Source organism: Topomyia yanbarensis, chromosome 1 (assembly GCF_030247195.1).
Source record: "Topomyia yanbarensis strain Yona2022 chromosome 1, ASM3024719v1, whole genome shotgun sequence".
Taxonomy (NCBI): domain Eukaryota; kingdom Metazoa; phylum Arthropoda; class Insecta; order Diptera; family Culicidae; genus Topomyia; species Topomyia yanbarensis.
In genome coordinates, this window is record NC_080670.1 from 61,898,824 (window position 1) to 61,922,725 (window position 23,902).

The 23,902-nt window shown below is 38.9% G+C and overlaps 1 protein-coding gene across 1 annotated transcript in view; it reads left to right on the forward strand.

Moving 5' to 3' along the window:
* The window catches only part of LOC131677765 (high-affinity choline transporter 1), a 95,109-nt gene that overhangs the window by 35,802 nt on the left and 35,405 nt on the right, over positions 1–23,902 (forward strand). The window contains exons 2-7 of the mRNA XM_058957791.1: positions 5,809–6,514; positions 18,537–18,644; positions 18,712–19,166; positions 19,239–19,368; positions 19,437–19,758; positions 21,697–21,739. Coding sequence (XP_058813774.1) covers positions 6,349–6,514; positions 18,537–18,644; positions 18,712–19,166; positions 19,239–19,368; positions 19,437–19,758; positions 21,697–21,739 — 1,224 coding nt within the window. The 5' untranslated portion in view covers positions 5,809–6,348. The remainder of the gene's footprint in view (positions 1–5,808; positions 6,515–18,536; positions 18,645–18,711; positions 19,167–19,238; positions 19,369–19,436; positions 19,759–21,696; positions 21,740–23,902) is intronic.

Sequence of the window (23,902 nt, forward strand, 5' to 3'; positions counted from 1 at the left end):
TCGTCGCAAAACGATCCCGGAAGTCACCGTAGTGAACTGCCCAGGGGGAACTTTTGTCCGCCCTGCTTCTTTCTCCTTGACGTAGAGCTATAGAGAGCTTGGCTTGTTTGACTTATCCTCTACAGCGAGAACGGCCGATGTCACAGTTCCTTGTCGCTTAGCCGGGGAAGCGAATCATTAATAGTTAGCTTACCCCTGTTGGTGAGCAGACACCGTAATTTTCACTGGTGCACGAACTACGAGCCGGCACTTTTCGACGGTCTTAGCTTGCGGTCACACGCGCGCACTGAAACATTTTTTAACGGAACGAACGGCGGAAAACTGTTCCGAAAAACTTGTGAACGGACGTCTGTCTATTGTCGTGGTTCGTCACTAACACTCTTTTTCACGATGGCCGCCTTCTGCACTCGACCATAACAAAACATCAACCGTCTCGTCGCATAGCTATCATCGATGAGCAGCTTAATCAGCGCACGCTTATTTTCGCAACAGGAGAGCGATAGCCCTATTCTAATTATACAGAAATGTTAAACAAAAATTACTAAACCTGGAAAAATGAATGAAAATTTACAACTAAATGTGAACGGTATCGAACAGCATAATATTATGTAAACAAATTTACTCTACGGAGAGAGTACGCAAAAATAGGTATATTTCCTCCCAGTGCTAAATTGTTACCCTGACGGGTTACAATTTTCATGCTTTGATGTCATTGATATTTGTCATGCAAAGTCAGATTTTAAAAGTATTATAAAAGAGCATAGCGAGAATTTATATTAATAATCATTACTTTTCACACACAAATCTGTAGCAAAATTGCGTCCCACATTTCGCTTGTATAAGCTGCACAATGAATTGACATAATGTTGTGCTATATTATTATTATTACTCACAATTCACCATCCTGTGGGGCTTTCATGATTATAAAGATCCCCGTATGAATATCACAAATCCGTTCCCAGTAGTAATAGAAAACTAGTCACAAATTTATTCGGAAAGGTGAAATCAGCCATCATGTGGATGGGCGATGCGAGTGCAATGACAATGCAACCATCAATCACTGTCCATGCTGAGCTCCTCCCATCTGATTCTGACTGATTGAAGTTTGTTTGGGGCTGCCAAAAACAGAATCAGTGTGTCTCAAAGGATTCAGGCACGCGATCTAATTTGATGAAACAATGTATGTATGTATAAAGCAATCTGTGACGTGACTAGCGTGGGTGTAGAATCTGGCGAAAAATTGTCCATCACCGATTGATAACGCTTCGAGACTACATAAATAAATGAATAATCATACCAGAGGGGTATTCAGCGTGAAGGTCAGTCAGGCCGCCAGGGAATATGTACCTACATACATCAATGGTTGCTGTGTTTTTGCGTTAGGATAGATACAGGATGTAGCACGTTCGATTTAGAAAATTTCCTATTAGAAATATAGGGAAGACTACAGACACTTCATACACAGACTAGCGAAGTGTTCAAAAATGCAGCCGGACTGCCAAAAACAGCAGCCAAGCGAGCATAAGGGTGTTGTGCTGGGGTAGACTGTGGTTGTCAAATCACATATATTTTGCGCGTACCCAACATCTCGCCTCGGTCCAGCACTTTGGACTTTTTTTGGTTACTTCACCCCAAAAAGAGAATATAGGATAAGCGGTTCCGCTTGTTCCGCGCACTAGTCGTTTACATATTTGTAAAAGGTATTACCACAGAGAACAGACATACATGATCGAACAAAAATATTTAAAAAACGTGTGTAAACATTTGAATTAATATACGATAAACACTAGCGCCGCCACACCAACCTATCCCAACTATCCGTCAAATCGATTCCGAAACCGGTTCGAAATCCTGGATGGATTCAGCATGGAATCTAGCTCAAAGAAAACAACCGATTCCGACTCTATCGGTTGACGCATTTGTGCTGGAATTCATGCTGGAAGTCCGAATCGGTTCCGGACTAGTTTGACTGGGTAGAGAAATAACCGCTGTCAATTCTGTCGCACTAAGCCACAAAAAAACATGACGACAGTAGCGCACCTGGTTTAGGTATCCAAACTACCTTCGAAACCGTAAGAGATTTCACACAAGTTGAATGCTGAAGATGGACGTCTGTTCTCTGTGGTATTACTTATTGCTGTCTAACCGTGCTAATCAGGTCCGGTCCAGCTGATGTTGGGTATGAAGTATTTGCTAGACAGTGTTCCCCTGATATTGTGAGGGGGTGCTAAGCACTGCTTAGCACTGCTAAGCTTATGGGATCTTCCGCGATGCCAGTAAATATCTATGGTTACTAGCACAGAGAACAGACATCCATGATCGAACAAAAATATTTAAAAAACGTGTGTAAACATTTGAATTAATATACTAAAAACACTAGCGCCGCCACACCAACCTATCCCAACTATCCGTCAAATCGATTCCGGAACCGGTTCGAAATCCTGGATGGATTCTGCCTGGAATCTAGCTCAAAGAAAACAACCGATTCCGACTCTATCGGTTGACGCATTTGAGCTGGAATTCATGCTGGAAGTCCGAATCGGTTCCGGACTAGTTTGACTGGGTAGAGGAATAACCGCTGTCAATTCTGTCGCACTCAGCCACAAAAAAACATGACGACAGTAGCGCACCTGGTTTAGATATCCAAACTACCTTCGAAACCGTTAGAGATTTTACACAAGTTGAATGCTGAAGATGGACGTCTGTTCTCTGTGGTTACTAGTTTTACTGTTTTTGTCTCCGCAAGTCTGTGCATAAAGTCTCTGTAGGGAAGACGAGCCGTTATTCTTTTCATTAGTCAGGATGTCACATTATTTTGTTGGTAACTCGGCTGTCAGTGGATTGCACTTAAATAAGTTTCAATATGTTGTCTCCGTTCCAAAGAAGCAATACAATCAAAAAATATAGCCTTGAACATATAAAATACGTCCGATTGAGCGAAATGAAAAACCGAGTACAATACACCCTCGTTCATCTTACCATTTAAGATAATGCGTTGAATAAAGATAGTAAACACTGCTTTAACTAATGTGTTCAAATGGGTGGAATGAATAGAGGTGCTAAGATGAATAAGGGTAAAGTGTATCTTTTAATCGTGCATTTATAAAATTGAACACCCCCCCCCCCATTTTGTGGGTGTGTGCCCGCAGAATGTTTTCCATTCTGTTGTCAAAACGGCGTTCAGGCAAGAGGCACAGTGTATTACAAGGTTGTGTGAGCAACGAACATCCATAATACTTCGGATATTTTCCGTGGGAAGGGATATAATTAGTGGGAGAGGGAGGATGCATCGGGAATCATCTAACTTATTGTAGTATACGGGGTGGATGAAGGGAATGCATGTGGGAGGTTGGGCTGAGAGGGTAGGGGTGAGAGAGGACAGGAGGTTGAGAGGTAGGAGGTGAAGGGGTAGATGGAGGGTTCAAAGCCGAACTTCATATTATACCTTCCATTTGAGACTAGGTTAGTGAAATTTGGTTGTCATCACCGAAGTGGCTTTAGATCTGGAATTTGCCTGGAACCCCGGGACTTCCGGAATCATCGCTATGGGACAATACATTCCAATAATTTTTGATTCGCCATCAGTGATCTAGGTCTGCGAATCGAAGTAAATTGATGTTTATTTCAATAGATTTTAAACCTATCCTCAAAGGTTTAAAATCTATTGAAATGAACATCAATTTACTTCAATTACAATTGTACCGGTTTATATGAGAAATTCTTATGTGACCGTAATTACCAACCTGTAACTCCGGAATCAAAAGTCAGAACTGAATGAAATTCAATAGCAGTAAATGGGAGTATTATAGCTTTCATTTGAAATTAAGTTTGTAAACATTGGTTAAGAGTTTGCTGGGAAATAGGTGTGACATTAGTTCGGGGCGAGTTCCCAGGGGGCATCAAGATTCGTCATATGTGGTCAAAACTACTTTAATTGGTCATTAGTGATCTCGATCCGCAAATCCAAGTAATGTTGAATGTATTTGAATATGTATTACATTATTCAGACATTATAGGGTTACCAGTTTATATGGGAATTTGCTGTGTGACCACACTCTTCAACCCGTATCTCCGGAACCGGAAGTCCGATCAACTAAAAATTCAATAGCGTCTTATGGGAACGTTATACCGTTCATCTGAAACTAAGTTTGTGCAAATCGGTTCAGCCATCTCTGAGAAAATTTAATGACATTATATGACACATACATACATACACACATACATACATACACATACACAGACATTTTGCGATCTTGACGAACTGAATCAAATGGGATATGACACTCGGCCCTCCGGGCCGCGGTTTTAAAATCGATTTTTGGAGTGATTGCATAGCCTTTCTTTATATGAGAAAGGCAAAAACCGTACCGCCACCTAACTGTCATCGCTATGTGTAGCATAACCAGCACACTTATTGCAGCAAGAGGAGAGCGGTGGCCTATAAAATAAAAATTACTAAACCTATAGGAATGCACAAAACAGTTCACAAACACAAAACTATATAAAAATTTACAAACTAAATGTGAACGGTATCGAACAGCGGTGAGCATATAACTTTAACGTAAACAATACACTCTACGGAGAGAGTACGCACGAATAGGTATATTTCCACCCAGTGCTAAATTGTTACCCTGACGAATTACAAGATACGTAATCGAACTTTTTTTCACTTTTTTGCACGCAAAATGACAAATAAGAAATATTTTATGAAATGGAATTTTCACGTTCATACCTTTCTTTGAATTACCTTAATCCCAATCCTTTTGCTGGAATAACTGTCAAAAATGCTAACCCATGTGGTTAAATTCACTGTCAAGTAAGACCGATAGTGTCAAACGACGACGTGTTTACATTTTTTTTAAATCGATTAAAAATCATTCTGAAGTTGTAAAGGTTGAATATATACATTGTAATATTTAAAAAGATTAGCTCTATCGGTTTATGAAATGAAAGACGAATTTTATTCTTCATTCAATGACCCAATAAGCATACTATCAAAATTCATTTTGAAGGGAAATTCCGGACAACCCTTTACTTGCCGATTATAAATCACAGAAGTAGATTAATTTCATTAAATGTTAACAAGCGTTCCAGTCGAGGTTTGTCCGGAATTTATTTCAATGAGAACAGTTTTGACAGTCTGCTTATTGACCGTTTACAAAAAACATGTGAGATATGGAAAAAATGATTCGAGATGCAAATTAGACTGTGACAAACGTCATTGATGTATTCGGAAAACATCTGACAACTGCTAGAAAACCAGGATGATCAGAAGGAAAGTATTCCGCAGTAAACGGAAAAAAAGGTAACTAGCACTTTCGACCAATTTTCATGATTATGTTGGATGCGAACTTGAATGTGCTTTTGGATTATCATTAGAACTAGTGCGTGCCTTAGGAAAAATGTTGAACCATTTGCATATTTTTCAAGAAAAATCGCAAAAATGGCAATTTTCGTATTGTTGCCCCGAAATCGCACAATGTTGTTTACAAAACAATATAGTGCAGCATACCTATGGATCGAACTATTTTTCTTCTTTCCATCACTGCCAAAAAATCGGTTGGAAAACGACAACGTAACTAATTTTTTGGAGCCGAAGGTCACAGAAAAAGTTTTTTTTTGCCATGAATCATGATTTTGTGGGTATACAACATTTTCTAAATATTGATACATACATACATACATACAACCTATACTAGTTTATTCGAAAACTTCTAAATCACTGTAGCACCGTATTATGTATTCCGACCGAAGATTCAATTGGTAGGAGTATTCGAGTCTAATCGTTATTTTCTCTAATATTTCCAGCATAACCATCATCTCCTGTCACTCCAATACTACTAAGAACCCAAGAACAATAATTTAAATCGTAAGGTCAACGACACTCACTACCACGGAAAGAAAGACATTTCACAAAAGATTTCGTCATCAAATACCAACAACAACAAACTTATTTGACAACAACGAAGTAGGAAAGCCGCACCGCATTATTCCCTCTTTATCCCATACATCCTACGAATCATCGTAAGAATTCACCGAAAAGGAAAGCTTTAAATATTATTAAGTCATCCTCTGAAACAGGAGATAAAGCGCGAAGAAACTCAACACACAGACATACGAGTTCGGAACATCTCCTCGCAACTGATTTCAACCGTTTACCAGTGGAACGAGCCAAATCCCCTCAACGTGACCAAGCACATTTCTTGCTCAGTGGTGGGATTTGATTGATAGATCGTGTTTGAATCTGCGGCTCTCATCCAAAATCTCTGAGCCAAGCCGGGAATCAGAAAACCCCATTTTCGCGACAGCAAATTAATTTCATCGCGGCACCGTTCCTAGCGCCTCATCATGATCAACATCGCTGGAGTTATCAGTATCGTTCTGTTCTACATCCTGATTCTGGCAGTTGGAATATGGGCCGGGCGGAAGAAGGAAAGCGGCAACGACTCCGAGGAGGAGGTCATGCTTGCCGGTCGATCCATCGGACTGTTTGTCGGTATTTTCACAATGACAGGTGAGTGTGTCCGGTAGAAAAAACGTTGGGATACAGGAAATTTAAAAAAGGATGTGCTGACTAGGCCTAATTGGTGTACTAAATATCTCACACCTTGCTTCAAGCGTAAGTTCGTATGCGAAATTTGCAGTGAATATAAATTTAAAACTAGCTCCACATCTGTTTTAAGTTGATCACTCTAGTTAGCTACCCAAGCAGCACTTGTAACAAGCAACGACAGCGATTAGTTGCATAAGCAAAGGCTTTTACACGTGAGCTTTTTGGGTTGCTAAACCAGCGCAATAATGGTTGCCATGTACCTTTATGTAACGAATTATGTTGCTGAAACTGCTAGTTAACAATTGGTGTTGCTCGGGTAGCTAGGAATCAGCTAGCTAGCAGATAGTGGTTTATTTTTTTGCTTTTGCTATCATATCCTTCAAATCTTCAAATGTTCTTTTGATAAATCATGGAAATAACTTAATAATTTTGCTCTTGTGTGTTTCCGATTAAAGAGACTAGAATATCACAAAGACGAATGAAATGTGAAATTCCAAGTGGTACATGGCATATTTTTGTTATTATAGTCTCTTTACTTCTGATGAAATATAAATGAGCGAAACGGTTCGGCCCGAATGTTGCCGAAAAAAAGATATCATTTTGACATGTTTTGACATCTTCCCAATTTGTGTCACAACCCTGTCAGTGATCGCTGAGGCTCAAGATTTACCTGCCGGATACTCCTTCTATTCCCGCATACTGTTGACCAGCCCTTTTTAATTTTGTTTATAGTAAGGTTTCAAACGCTTAAAAACCTAGCCTGTACTGTAGTGTGCGGGACTCACGACTCACTTTCGTGCCTTATTCTTTTTTTCAGAACTACATCAAGGTATTACTTCGATGGGGTAGTCATTCAGATCTCAGCCTTATTCCAATCTACTCGGATAGTTCCCGGCAGTGAACTCACTCTACTCCGACTGAGAAATCCCTGACGGAAGAATTCTCCCCGACATCGAGACCCACTCTTTTTTGAGCTATTTTATAGAGATTTACTTGGATATTATCCGGGGGTGTAACTAACCTACTCCAACTGAGAGTTTCCTGGTGATAGAATTTCTCTCGGTACCGATGTATGTTTCGTGAGCCGATTAGCTCCCAGCCAATTAGAATCCACCCTACTGTGAATTCTTTGGCTTATCCCGTTCTCGATGCTTGATTTCGTGAGCCATTTAGCTCCCAGCATCGCCACGATCTACTCGATCTAGTCCCCGGCGGTGAACCTAGCGTAATCCATGGGGCAGCCAGTAGGTGCCGAGGTCTGTCCAGCGATTCTGGATGGAGCGTAGGTTCCGGTTCACTGGCGCCCCAACGACTCGCTGATGGATGTTCGACGTGGTCTACTCGATCTAGTACCCGGCGGCAGATCTGTTACGTTATCGAGGTCGATCCGACTATTTCGGTGACGTTCGGTTCACTGCGCCCCGATGATTCGGACCAGGTTCTGCGTCGTGTACTGCTCAACTGGTCCCCGGCGGTGAATCTAGTCTACTACGGCGGACAGTTCCATGGCGGTGGAATTGATTCCAAACCCGATTTGTTGTTTCTCGGCGGTCTTCTAGTCGTCGGCGCTGCTTTGTTGCTCCCTTCGTCACTTCCTCGTCAGTTCGGAGGGTATACTCGTCATTACTCTTTTAGCCGCGTGTCAGATATGCTCTCCGTGACACATCTCTTCGGCGATATTGTCGAATGTCACACCGGGCATTCCCCTACTACAGCGCCTTAAAAACTGCAAATGGAAGTTCACCTCTCCATGCTTCCTAAGCACCTGTCCGGGAAGTCACCTTCGTCCAGGCATTTCTGTAGAACTAACCTGAACATGTCCGTGCTAGAATCGCGGTCTTCAGTACCACATAGGGGGTTGCGTCTAGACCGGGAACTTTCATCGCTTTCAGCCCCTTTCACACTATAAGGAGCTCGTCGTTGGAGACTCGATTGTCATCAGAATTTCCACTGCCTGCATCAACGAACGGTGAAGGTGGTCATGCGGTTGGGTTGTGCTTCGGGAAAAGACCCCTGCACGATAATTTTCAATTTGTCAGTGCACATTTTAGCTGGCGTCGTTGGACCCTTGATCTTGGCCATCAAGAGACGGTGAGCATTGCCCCAAGGGCTGGCGTCTACTTCTCTGCACAGCTCCTTGTAGCAGGTGGACTCACTGAGTACTATCTTGCTTTTTAAAGCGGTCCTAGCCCCCGGAATGTGACCTTACACTCTTCTCTGACGGCCTCAGATCTTGACTCTGAATGCGTCTTCTGGCTTTAAGGCACACAAGCCTGAGAATGATGAGCCTTTCGTTCCAATACGCCAGATGCCGGCAGTTCCTCGGCTTTTCTTTCCTCGGCATTGATATATCACACGTCCTCGTTAATGTTTCCGACAGCTCATCGGCATTCGAAATTGGAGCGAGGCTGTTAGTATGAAGTGCTTCCACAAAAATGTCCTTGTCAAAGTCATTTATTTTCCACTGCCGCTGGCCAGTCCTAATTTTCCGCGTTACAACTAGAGCTTCCATTTCCCGACGGTTTGCAGCTTCCCGGGATTCGGAAAATAAATTATAAATTTTCCGGGAATACAGAAGAAAAATAAAAAGGTGAATAAGTTTCTTGAAAACAAAAGAATAAATTGAAAAGTTTTCAAACCCGTTTGATTTCATGTATATCTGTCTTAAAGCAGTTGTCAGACGATGGCGATTTGGTGGGCTACACATCATTTAATCATTTGATAACTCGTCAATAAGTTTACGCAACATCAACTTTTTCTTGGCTGTATGTATAACATAAATTTTGGTAATTACGATTACGATTGGGACGATATACTAAACGCAGCTGCTGGAGTTACTGTCCAAAATTGGAATTCGTTGTTCTGATACGATGAATTGTGATCAATTTAATGCAAAGCACCTTCTTTGGTAATTCTGAATGAAAAGATTGAGCTGCTTCAGGGTAATGTTCAGTTAGGGGTCATGCATAAATGACGTAGCATTTTAGCGGGTAGGGGGGGTACACCAAATTTGTGACGAAGTGTGACGAGGGGGAGGGTAGGGTCAGAAGTTGTGCGACGTAGCATTAAGTTTAAATTTTTTGGCGGGCATCAAAATCCATAAATTAGAGAAAACAATTTAATGTTCCTCCATTCCTAAGTTGATTTTCACGCGGCTTTTCATTTTGTAAATTTTACTGTTCGCGGAATGGCAGGCTCGCAAAGAAAAGGATAGATTTTTCATGCGGATTTAAATTTCCACATTAGTTAGCTAATATTGCTAACTAGTAGACTTATTTTGGTAGCTGAATTAAATTTTCTTTCGGATTCAATCAAAGAAAATTTAGTAATTTAGTTGAGCTTATGCTTCCTAAAATCGTTGGCAGCTGCAGGATTGTGATCTTTACTTCATGCTTTATGACATGTAAAATTCTAAACAAAACTATCCACACTATATTTGTCATGAAATAGGCTTCTTTTGTAGGAAATTTGCTGTTATAATGAAAATGTTGATAAAAGTCGTCAAACATTTTGTAAGGACATATATTTAAAAGAATTGAAAAACATATGTAATTTTTTCATCGTCCGGTCACGTTGCGGGGGGGGGGGGGGGGGGTTAGAGATATGCTACGTCATTTACTAGGGGGAGGATAGAATTTTGTGACCAAATGCTACGAGGGGGGAGGGAGGGGTCGAAAATCGCCAGAAAAAAGCTACGTCATTTGTGTACGGCCCCTTACTTCCGATCAAAAGAGGAATGTTTATATATGGAATCCATTTCCGAATTAAGTGTGAATCAAAATCAAGCAGATAATGGACGAACTGTGCAGCGATGGATGAAGCCTACCATCGATTCCCTGTTAGGAGCAAGTATCTGGATTGCTTGATCGCATCGCTTCAAAAATCTTGCCTGCATCCTTGAAAGCGACATTCAAAGAGTTTGGATGCGCATGATATTGGACAGATACAACGTTATGTATTTCTTTTCATACATCCAAAAATTTACAGATATTACAGTTACGGTATAACAAATAAGACGAAATATGCATTCGATGAACCGACCAAATATTTCTGCAGATGTTCTAGAAACATTCCTTACTTTAAATAGCGTTTGCGTTAAGCATGATATCACTACAAACCATCCCAAGTTTTGAAACAAACACACGTCGATTTTTTAAGAAAGTAACGCAATTTCCATTACTAATTTGATTGCAAGCCCTTTCATTCAAGACCTAACTATTAAAATAAACTATAAAAAGAACTGTTAAAAATCTGATCAATCGGCACATCGGTTGCAGAGATATCGCGCGCATCACTAACGCTACTCTAAGGAAATGGTTTTTGAATGAAAAAATCAACATTCTTTAGCAGTGTTTTGAGTATGGCTTGGATTATATACCTAAAAAATCTTGAAAACATATCAGTGAGCCTAAAGATATATAGTCCATTGATCTGCAACTCAGTTGAAAAAGCACAATCTGCATTCACTACTCACTCCAAATGTTTGCCGGTAAAGATATTTTCAACTGAATTCTTTTGGAATAAATTAAAAATCTTTTTCCCGGGATTCCCGAATCCCAGGAATGAGAACGCTCAATTTCCCGGGAAATCAAAAAATCTCTGGATTCCCGGGAAATAAGCTCTAGTTACAACGCAATTCGGTTGATCAACGGTGTAGTGGAACGCCTGGTGGTCGCTATGTGTGTACTGCTCACTAACTCGGTAATTCATGTTATCAATCAGCGACGCCTTGCACAATGTTTCGTCGATGATGGGTCCCGGCCGTCTTTACGGAATGTGCTAGCGGAACCTTCGGTGCACATCCTTACATCCAGCTTCGCCAGGGCTTTCAGCAGGGAGTGGTGAGCCTACTACTCCATTGCACGACCTAAGCGTCAAAATCTCCTCAACCTATAACAACCGGCGTTAGTGCGTTTAGGATCCGATTCTACTGCTCTGGTGTCCGCCGTGGGGGAGCATAATAGATATACGAATACGCCGTTGATCATGGCAATCACGAAGCCTTTATGTTTGCTATCCACAACTCCTTGGACAGAGAAACCTCCCATGACTTCGATTGCCGCCATTCCTGTATCATCCACCACCGAGTTTCTGTTGTTGACTGCCACAACAGTTGTTGTGCAATATCACAATGATTGAGACTAAGCAGAGTTATCTCAATCATCATTGGCCTGCCTTCGCCTTTTTGTACACTGGGCATAGGAAGCCTCCCGTAATGTCGTTTTTCCGCCCTCATTTGTGCAGTATCTATCCTTTTCCCCACATTTTCTGCCCAGATCATATCTGTCCGGGCTTCCACAGTTTCTTGTCTGATGGTCAGGCACATGAAATATTTCTCCGTTTGTTTAGTGGCTCTAGAGATAAATCGTAACGAACATACCGACCATCCGACTTTGATCTTACCGGTCGACATAAGCTGATTGGTCGCGGCTGGCGATAAACGTATCGCTGCTGGCTGTGTGCCACTATACGCGTTCCTCAACCGTTGTGATTTCGTTCAGATTCCTCCACTGCAGAGCTGCAAATTTTCAACAGTTTGTTTTGAACTTGAAGGGAGAAAAAATCTCAAATCATGCCCTACTATGTTCAATTCGCACTTGTTCGTTTCCATTATTCTTTTAAACAGCCGACCTGCTCAATCATTTTCAATTTCATTGACCCTGCGAATATCTCTTTACTGGGGTATTGACTAGGTATTTCAAGCAAAACTACTCTGAACATAGTTCTTACTGTCCATGTTAGCTTGAAAACGCAAAACATGTCGACATTTAACCTAAACTGGCCTCTACAGAGCAGATGACAGTTTTGGTTGGTGAATGAAAAAGCATCAATTTGAAATGAAGACGTACGGTTCAGTTATGAAAATCCCGCCAACTTGAAAGTGAATGATTAAGGGAGGCTTTGAATTTGAATCATGGTTGGGTTTGATTGAACTGAAAGTTGGCATTTGAAAATGAAAATTTGCACCACTGCTCCACTGCTTCCTGAACTAAAGCACTCACCTCGCTTCTCCTCCCACCGTTTCTGCGATGAGTTTCCTATAGGCTGAGCTCTTGATCTTTCTTCAGCTCGAACAGCATATCGCTTTTCTGAGCGTGCCTGGTTCTTACTGCGTTCTCCCCCAGCTTCTTCAGCTTGTGTCCTCTCTCACCCTTTTGAGGATCGCAGCGTACATCACGCCGTCGTTTGCTTTGACTACTAGAGCGTTTTCCCTATACCTCTCCTAGCGTGGCTTCTTTATTTTTTCTTCTTTTCATCCTTTTCTTTCTGTTTTTCCTCCTCTCTCTTGCGGTTTCTATAGTTCGCCATTCATTCTGCATTTGACAGCTGTTTCGCTGACTTTCACCGACCTTCTTGGGCTTATTCGGAATTCTTTGGAATCTTCCTGGTGTTTCCCTTACTCTTTTGACAGAACGAAAATATCGGTCAACTTTCGGCAACTCACGGGCTTCTGCTTTCGCTATCTCCGTGGTCTTCAGTGACTGTTTCAGTCACTGCAGCTATTCCTAATAACGCCATCTGTTCGCATTCGGCTGCTGCTACGGCGGATTTGTTGCTAATCTCTAGATCCTTGATCCGTCCGTGCACGTTGCTCTTGCCTTTCACGAATTCGTAGAGTTTTTCGATTTTTTGCCTCAGATTCGTCACTTTGGGCAACCCAAACTGCTGGTCTTCTTGGGTAATGCTTGGTTTCGGCATGCGCACCTGAAACCCTAGCTTTCCTTGGCGTTCTATTGGTTCGTCGCCGATCGTGTTCGGTATGGCCTCCAAGGGCTGCTCTCGCTGCTGCTGCTGTTGCGGTTGTATTTGCTGTTGTACTTGATCGTTTGCTGCGTTAGCGATTTTTTTTTGTGATTCACTCATCTTACTCGCAGTTGGGTCAAACTGAAGTTTTATTTTGCTACATTGTACACTAGACTGGTTCAATTTTTGACTTTTATCTCCACCAGCCTTTACTGATTCCTTTTATGGCCCTTAGTAATTGTGCAAATTTTGGTGCCGATCGGTTGTGTCTACGGACCCTCCAAAAATTTCAAAGTTTTATATGGAAATTAGTATGGCAAATCGGTTACAATTGAAAATAAATTCTTAAAAAATCACCTCATCAATCAATTCACGAGAACACTATATATTTCTAAAGGTATTCTTCTACTGAACACATTCATGGAACATTGAAGGTTTGTGAAAATTTGCTGAGAAAAGTTATTAACTAAAGAAGTAGCATGACTTCAAAACAAGTGGTTTTTATTATTAATCATAGCAACCCTGCTTGAATAGCTACATCAGCCATACGCGAGCGGTGGGTGGCAAGTCTAGTTTACACTTGTATAACGATGGAGTTATTCAAACAGGGTTGCTATGATTAATTATAAAAACGCTTTTAATCCACCTAACAGTGTGATGAGACATTTCTTATAACTCTTATCACTCTCTTCGGATATTATATCGTTTGAGAACATTTAGAACTTGATGTTTCGCGATGGTTTTGATAACACATACTACATGGGATAGTGGCAGGACTCAGAGAATCGCTCAAATCAGCATAGGACAACATCAGTGCTAGAAATCTCAAACCAAATCAATGGGAAAGCGAAAAAATGTCACATAAAATAGACATTCCAACGAATTATTGTTAATGCTCTGTTAATAAAATATCCAAATTGTGGTGGGAAAACTGAATTTTCCTAAAGGGGTTATTTATTTATCATTCGGATGTATGAAAAAAGCCTTATGTTTACATTTGTGAATATCGCCCTTTTCACAAAAAAGCGTTGAAATGAAATCGCAGCTCCTGATATCAAGTTATCTCTGAAGTGCCTGCGTGCATAGTTCCAAATTTTACTTCGACATCGACTTTTTCTAAAGGTGACTTCCCAGTAGTATCCTTGATTGGAATTATTATCGCTAATCCTAATGACAAAGAACAAATAAAAACCTCACGAAAACGAACCGTTTGGGAAAATCATCATCATTACTGGAATTTTCATTTTCACGAATCTTTTCGATAACCTTCCGTCACTTGCGTTAATGCACTGGGTGCACAGTGCTCCGAAAATCTAGCGAAATCGTCTTAGGGCACCAGCGGGTCTAATTCAGAGCTATCTGCGCGGCGAGTTAAATCTCTAAAGAACACTAAAAATTATTTTCCATTCCATAATTTTCAGTTCAGCAATTCGAGAGATCGTACTCACCGCAAGCCATGAAAAATAGACTACGTTGTGAAGCGATGGTAACTCTTTATTAAAAAATCACGGTTAAATAAAAAATTAAACTATTAAAAAATTTCAAATAGTTTATAATTTTCACAAACTTATTAGGAAAAATTGTTTAATAAGCTTTCGTAATATTGTGTAGGACAAAAGCTGAAAATTTCAGTATTTTCTGTATCTGCAACATATAAACCCTTAAGTATACCAATTAATTGGTATACGAATTGGAATAGGTTCGCCAAATTTTGGAAGAAGTCTATAACCTCTTGAAAGCTACCTAAAAATTGTTGTAGTTCGATGCAATAAAAAAATCATATTTGGCAATACATATTTGGCTGATACAATTGGGGTGTCAATGTATTATAATAGATATTCAGCATTCGAAGAAGTTTCTTGTGAACGAGAGTAGAACGACTTTGTTTCTACTTACTTGAAGTCAGCGGCGTAGCCAGAAATTCGGTTTGGCGGGGGTTTGGTGAAAATCGATCTTACTGTCTAAACGGCATAATTCCGAAACCATAATTTTTGAAGTTTTAAAATTATGCAGAATTATTTTCCAGAAAACAGTAACAAGATTCGTGTAATTTGTTGCGACTTTATTGTAGTCCTGAATATTAACCTGAGAAAATTCACCATAAATACTTCTTGGACAATATACCGTCAAAATTGTTTTATCAAATGATGCGCTGTTTAACGTTTGTAAAACTCATCGAAGATACTAAACCTCCGAAATTGGCGGTTTCAAAATGATGTTATCTTGACCTTAAATTACTGTTTTTAAACATTTGACCTATACATACAATTGGTCATACAACAAAAATCAAATGCTCAAAACCAAATCAAATCGATCAGAACCTGCTAGAGTCGAATGGAAATCGTCATTTTTCATAAATTTCTCTCTACATTCGGAAAGTGTTATCCTCGTTATTAATCATATTACGTTTTCGTCTCAACTCGACGCATTCCCAAAATAAAAACCTGTTTTAATCCATCTAGTGGTGCAATTGTGCTTGTCTCATTTGTCCAGACTACGATTCCATGGCTGGTTATGTTCAATACAATGGTGGGAATGAATATTACATGTTCAGTACGATTTGCACATACATACAATGGATCGACAGCCACGATCTTGAGATACTATGTGATACTGAAACATCGCTTGAAACCAGCGGCGGATCATGGAGAAAGATCCGAGAGGTCCAGGTGCAGCCGAAAATTTTCAACTTGTTAAGAAATTTTTAATTAGTTTTAATTTTAAAGTAGCAACCCCTCACTGCATACTCCCTCCGGGCCGGTATGATTGACGATTTTTAGAGTGATTGCATAACCGTTCTATATGAGAAAGGCAAAAATGTACCAAAGTCCAAAGAAGTTAATTTTTGTCAAACATCTCAATGTTTCATGCATTTTAAAGTCATTTGGCATCAAAAATACAAATTTGATGTTGAAAATTTTTCATTTCAGTTTATATGAGAATTTGCTGTGTGATTGCACTCTTCAACTCGTAACTCCGGAACCGGAAGTCCAATCAATAAAAAATTCAATAACAGCCGATGGGAAGGTTGTACCTTTCATTTGAGACTAACTTTGTGTAAATCGGTCCTGCCATCTCTGAGAAACTGAGGTCACATTTTTTTCCACATACACACATACATACACACACAGACATTTTCCGATCTCGACAAACTCAGTCGATTGGCATATGACACTCGGTCCTCCGGGTCGGGATTAGATTGACGAATTTTAGAGTGAATGAGAAAGACAAAAACATTTTTAGCAAATGTTGAAAGTTATGCATTTTTTTGGTGAGCAGTTCTATGTTTCATAGACATTAAATCAATTTTAACTTCGCTTCCTATTAAATAAAGAACCTTATTACAATACATTTCTACAAAAACGAGATCAATTTGAATATAAATCTGAGGATTATGATTGATTACAGAACTCTGGAATTTTCTATTGGAATGTTTTCAGGCAGGAATTTGATATTGATGCAATTAGACAACTGTGAAATCAAAACCAATAGATCAGTTACATATCAGGACCCCATTCCGACAATTTATCAAAAGTCCTAATGATGTTAACAACAGGTTATCAATCCACGGATCAGATAATTGTTATTGTAATATTGAATTAAATCAGTCTGCATCAATAAATTTTCAGCTTCAATCCAATATTTTTTTTGGGTGTTGTGGGGGGGGGGGGGTGTTGTACGGTGTTAAACCCCAAAACCTTCTCTTAGCTACGCCGTTGCTTGGAGTTATTTTTTTCGCTTTTCATTTTCCGATATGTTTCAGATCGATCCGATGGTTATAAGTTAGAAAAATTGCAGTGAGAAGGTTCGCACAAATGAACATTTTTGTACTGATAAGGTATCAAGTTCCTTCCAGACAACTTGGAAGTGTTCGGTGATTATTTGTAGCGGTTGTAGATAGTAAAATGAAATACAAAAGTCGTTTTATCGAAATAATGTTTAGCTTATTTCAATGGATTATTACTATATTGAACAATAAATGGGCGACAAAGAGTAATCAACAAACAACAAGCCATAACTTTTAAAGTATTCAAAATAGATATTTAAAGTCTTTAGTAAAGTTATTCGCAAAAGTAAGAGCTACAAATTTGCTGAAGATATCATTTCGATATAATCACTTCCAAGAAAATTTGTGAAAATATCTCACTCATAGGGGGATTAATCACCAAAAGCACAATTCCAGAAGAAAGACCATATTACCTCCATTAAATTCTCCGAAGATACTATTGACCTAAAATAAGCCGTTTTGGCGTTAATAATAGATTATATGTTTTTGGTCATATTTCTGGCTATGGGAAATGATAAAAATCTTTCGTCCGCATTTAATGTTAAATATCTCTTTTGATAATAGTCCGATTTCTACAATCTATAGCTTGTTCGAAAGGTATTCGTTAAAGCTGTCCAAAAACATATAAATTGTTAATCTATATTGTCAATTTCGGCAGATAATTTCAAAAAACTGCAAAAAACGCCATTTTTACGCATTCAAACATTCATATCTTGGAAACTAAACATCAGAATCAAAAACAAATTAATAGCGTTCATACTGTTTTTTAGTTCTTTCATTTAAAATTGGTTTGGATAAGATCGGTTCAGCCATTGCTGAGAAACACGAATGAGAATTTGTCCGTTACATACACACACACACAGACACACACACACACACACACAGACATTGTCCCAAATCGTCGAGCTAAGTCGATTGGTATATAAGACTCGGCCCTCCGGGCCTCGGAAAAAATCTTGAAAGTTTGAGCGAATTCTATACATTTCTTTTATAAGAAATGTAAAACCACTTGTTTTGAAGTCATGCTACTTCTTTAGTTAATAACTTTTCTCAGCAAATTTTCACAAACTCTCAATGTTCCATGAATGTGTTCAGTAGAAGAATACCTTTAGAAATATATAGTGTTCTCATGAAATGATTGATGAGGTGATTTTTAAAGAATTTATTTTCAATTGTAACCGATTTGCCATACTAATTTCCATATAAAATTTGAAATTTTTGGAGGGTCTGTAGACACAAACGATCGGCATCAAAATTTGCACAATTACTAAGGGCCACAAAAGGAATCAGTAGAGCCTGGTGGAGCTAAAAGTCAAACATTAAACCAGTCTAGTGTACACGTAGCGATTGTTGTTGTTCGTTATGTATTGCTATTAATATTATTACTATGTATTTAATCAAAATTCATTAATATTGTTTCTATTCACAATCTCACTCATTGTTTCCTTTCAGCTACCTGGGTCGGAGGCGGTTACATAAACGGCACAGCGGAAGCAATCTACACATCCGGTTTGGTTTGGTGCCAAGCACCATTCGGATATGCTCTCAGTTTAGTTTTCGGTAAACGCTTATTTTTTAATTTTGGTTAAGCATAACCAATCGACTTATTTTGGTTTATTTTCGACAGGTGGAATCTTTTTCGCCAATCCGATGCGAAAACAGGGCTACATCACTATGTTAGATCCGTTGCAGGATAGTTTTGGAGAACGAATGGGAGGACTCCTGTTTTTGCCGGCCCTGTGCGGTGAGGTATTCTGGGCTGCCGGTATTTTGGCTGCCCTAGGTGCCACCCTGTCGGTTATCATCGATATGGAGCAGGAGACATCGGTCATTCTGTCCGCGTGCATTGCGGTCTTCTACACCCTGTTCGGAGGATTGTACTCGGTAGCGTATACCGATGTTATTCAATTGTTCTGCATTTTCATCGGTTTGTGGATGTGTATTCCGTTTGCCTGGACAAACGATCACGTTAAGAGCTTGTCGTCGATGGATGTCGATTGGATTGGCGAGATTGGGGAGGGCTATCATTGGTATTATGCCGACTACGGGTTGCTGCTAGTATTTGGCGGTATTCCATGGCAGGTAAATTGAGTTTTTTTTTCCTAAACCATAGATGCACATAAATTGTTCAATACACTTTTCCCTTATCTATAGGTATATTTTCAACGTGTACTGTCCAGTAAAACCGCTGGTCGAGCACAAATCCTATCGTACGTAGCAGCATTCGGTTGTATCCTGATGGCTATTCCTCCAGTTTTAATCGGAGCGATCGCAAAGGCAACTCGTAAGTATTCAATGGAACCGATTTTTTCTTCGGTTGAAGAGATTCTATAATCGTAATATATTTCCCAGCTTGGAACGAGACTGACTATAACGGTCCCTGGCCGTTGACAGCCCAAGAGACTAGTATGATCCTACCGATGGTGCTGCAGTATTTGACACCGGATTTCGTATCCTTCTTTGGACTGGGTGCCGTCTCAGCGGCGGTCATGTCTTCTGCCGACTCGTCAGTATTATCCGCTTCGTCGATGTTTGCTCGCAACGTCTATCGGCTCATCTTCCGTCAGCGGGCATCAGAAATGGAAATTATCTGGGTGATGCGCGTTTCGATCCTGGTGGTGGGCATCTTGTCCACCATCATGGCATTGACGATACCATCCATCTACGGTTTGTGGTGAGTTTTCCTTCCTGATTTTTTTTTGGCATGTCGACTTTGTTCACTTTTCGATGCGTGTCTTGAGTTGAATTGTCTTGCGTATTGGTGGAGACTTATAATGGTGCGTTATGACATCAAAAATGTCTCACTGCACTATTTGGGGCTATCCATCATTCATAAATTCAAAAAATTTTTTTTATATTTTGGGTTAGGGGTTAACCTTATGGTTATGCATTCTAAAGCAAGATCACACACAACTGCCGCTGCCGCCCAAAACATTTGGCCTATTTAATTTCCCCGCCTTATATCAAGGCCGGAGATTTTATTACCATCTGGTGTCTAGTTTTAATTCATTACCAATCGAATTTCGGTGGATGACAAGCAACATCACACACATGAAAGAACTTCATCAGCTGTTAGAAAAGAGCTCCGATAAATGCGCTTCCAGGAAATAACCAAGCGAAGGCTAATGACTAATTTCATATTAAACATTGTATTGTCACGAGCCAAATTTTATGAGCAGGTGAAAGCAGGTCTCTACAATTAGTTGAAAAATTACAATATATTAAGTTAATGTTGGAGTTGCTGCATATTCTTTCCTGTGTGATGAGGCCGTTTGTTTTGATTGTGGTACTGGCGAAAAATGGAACCGTCGTTTACTTGAATCACATATTATAACACTAGGTCTATCCTAGCATTTACCGTGTGCTTTTATAGTGAACTCGCTTGAGAGACAATGTGATAATCATGTATTATTCCTGGGATGTCATCCTAGAAATAGTGTGGTGTTTTGTGCTTTTGGTTCGGAGTATCAAGCGTTGCAGATTCGAATTCTGCCTCTGAGGAGATTTTTTCACATAATGGCTTTCGATACCACCAAAAGCGCAGACGATAGTTATGAACTATGACAGATATTATAGGGAGATTTACAATAGAATGGGAATCATTCCATTGTTTGCCGGAAAATGGGAAGAATTACTCTCTATGTTTTAGGTATGTATCTCCACGCATTCTCAATGATAGTTTTGGATGCTTATATTTTGTTGAGTTTGAAGAGAAAATATTGATTAATGGTGATCGTTATAGAGACAATTTTAAATAAATCATAAAAAGTTAAATAATGTAGATCGGTCTTCAGAGAATGTTTACAAGAATTTTCCCTTTTCATTTTGAGAATTTCCATCTATCTGGTTGCAATGATAAAATTATCGTTGAACACAAAATAGTTCGAATAAATATGCAAGAAAATTTATGAACTTTTGCAACGATATATTTAACGAACAGTAAGGGGATAGATGACGTTGAAAGTTTTAACTTCCTTCTTAAAGGAAGGAAATTATTTTATGATTCGAAAAAATAAAAAAATAAAACGTTTAATCTTTCTAATTTAGTTTCTTGCATCATTTTAGCTTACAACAGAACTATTATTGGCAAACAATAGTTGTATATAACTGCAATAAATTGACAATCAATGTATTAAATATCGCATTGTTTGCAACCAAATAATTAATAACGTATAAATGAATACGTTATTTTTGTTTAGTTCAGTTTTGCCAACGGTTTATCCACAACAAACTTTTATTAAACTTTAAAAGAAGAGCATCAGTCGATTTGTTAGATAATTATGATCCAAGCTATGCCAGAACTATCGGCCTAGCTGAACCAAAGTTTTTTGAACCTTAAAACCAGAATCTTAAGCAGTTTGTGTTATGCGAGTTTTGATTAGAATAGTTTATCTTTGTTAAAATCAATAAGATAATGTAAATGTTAGAATCAAGATGTTTTACTGCTTTCTGTTTTTCAGTTACCGAAAGAGTCGCTAAAACGGTGTAGATTTATTATTTTACCGCAATCAACTAAAAGACTATCTATTTCACCAAACTACTTGATAGCGACGATCTATTTTATTGATTCAAGATAATGCACTTTCATTTTCTTTTCTCTTGCTTTTTACAGGTCCATGTGTTCCGATTTAGTGTACTGCATTTTGTTCCCTCAGGTGAGTGTTGAATCCATTTATTCATATCAGCTAATTTGATTAGATCGATTGCGAGAATCGATCAAGGGAAATGTATTGTGGTCGTACGTATAGAAAGCCTCATATTTTGGGGCAGGCAGGACATGTTCGACCTGAACCTACGGTATTGAGCCTATTTTGGCTCAATTAGGGAGAGGGTAGTACTATTTCTTGAACAAATGAATCTGTAACCTCTCTTCGAATAAAGTATCAGGGTACTGTTTCTTAAACATCAATATATTACTTATTTAGCAGAAATGCCTCAAATTTCAGCATAAATGAAAATAAATATTCTGTGCAACTATTCTCACTGCAACAATCCAATTAACGCATGGCAGGTCCAGAAATGCCAAATTTAATCGTATTGAAAAAAATCCAGGTTTAAACGGAATGCCTTATATTCCATTACACTGAAAACTTCTAACTAGGTATTCAGATCATGGACGCCATCTCATGATCTCTAAAACGAATCATTTTACTTTTTTTAAGAGATCAACTAACTAAAATTGAGTTCCTTTGACTCAATCTCGTGGTATCGTGGGGGAACTTAAAATTAGGTAAATCGTGTTGAAGGTAGTTTCCATTTAACCACGGCAAAAATTACAACTCATTGATAGGTTTTTTATACTCAAATTTAAGTTGAATTTACCTAATTTTGAGTATACCCCAAACAACTCAAAAGTAGCTTCGTCCACGGAAGACCTCGACTGAGTCGAATCTCTCGTTTTGTTTTTGACAACACTAATAAGTGCGAAAGCGACGCTAAACTCAAAAGTAAGTTAAAAGAACTTATTCTGCCGGTTGTTTTATTTAACCGTGTAAGCATCAAACACATGAAAGAATCTCATTAGCTGTCAGTACGTGACGAATGAAACTTTATACTCGCGTAAATAAAAACAAACAAAAAAACAGCTGTTAGAAGAAAAGCTCCCAGAATTGTTCTCACATCAAACAATGCGTTGTCACGAGCCGAATTTTATGTTCAGATGCAAATAAAATTTATGCATTCAACAATCACTTGATGAACTAAAAATAATTGATTATTTATACCTGAAATTGCATTACAATGCTGGATGCAGACAGACTTGTTTTGATTGTGGTAGTGTATCTGAACCAAACATGGCGTAAAATGGAACCGCCGTATTCCTGAATTATAATGCTAAGCCTACCCTAGCGTATAACGAGTGCTTTTATAGTGGATTATATATTTGTTGCAGAATAATAAGATACGAGGCGATAATTTACCGCTCGTATTTGCTGTTTTGCTGAGCGCCGTTGCGTTCTGTTTTGGTTTACTATGTGCATGAGGCAGATTAGCAAAAATTTAAGGTAATTTTATATTAACTAAAAGTTAAATTCAGCCGATAGTTTTGACTAAATATGTGCTCAACTATTAAAAGGAGAACTTTAGCTTATTCTTGCTCAGGTTTTCCAGACAAATAGGTATTGTCCTTTTCTCATATGTAGGGTTCGAAGCCATAAAGTGGACGTCGTGCAACGTTGTTCCAAGGAACGCCCACCATTGGGTGGCTTGGAAACATCCTTATGAGGTATTATGTTTGCGCTCGTGGGAATCGTATTCAAATCAACGTGTAGAAAAATATAGCTTATTATATCTAAGGTCTTATTAGTGAGGGTGCACTATTGCATTGATTATACGACCTACAATGGATGGAATGCGTGTAAATTGGCATTAGCATTAGCAACATTGTTTCATTCTTAAGAATAAAGATAATAACAAAAATGGCCCGAAAATGATGAAATGCTCATGTTTGAGCACAACAAAAACTCGAATTGAGTTATGCAATGCATTGAACAAAGATGGCAGACACTACTCGATCACAAATTCACATCAAAATTATATCAAAATAAGATATTTTATCATGGCAAAATATATATCTCCGTTTGATATACTATATGCCTGGATAGTTGTAAAATATCAGGTTTTTATACCAAGAAAATGTATCGGTTATATATTATTATATCTCAGTCTATTTTAGTATAAAGTATTTTGGTTGCATCTTGATTTGATAAAATAATTATATCACATTGACGGATATTCAAGATATTTTATATCTAAATAAGAGCAGTATATTTATATATAACTGAAAATAATAGAATTGTATCACAAAAATCTTTTTCTTT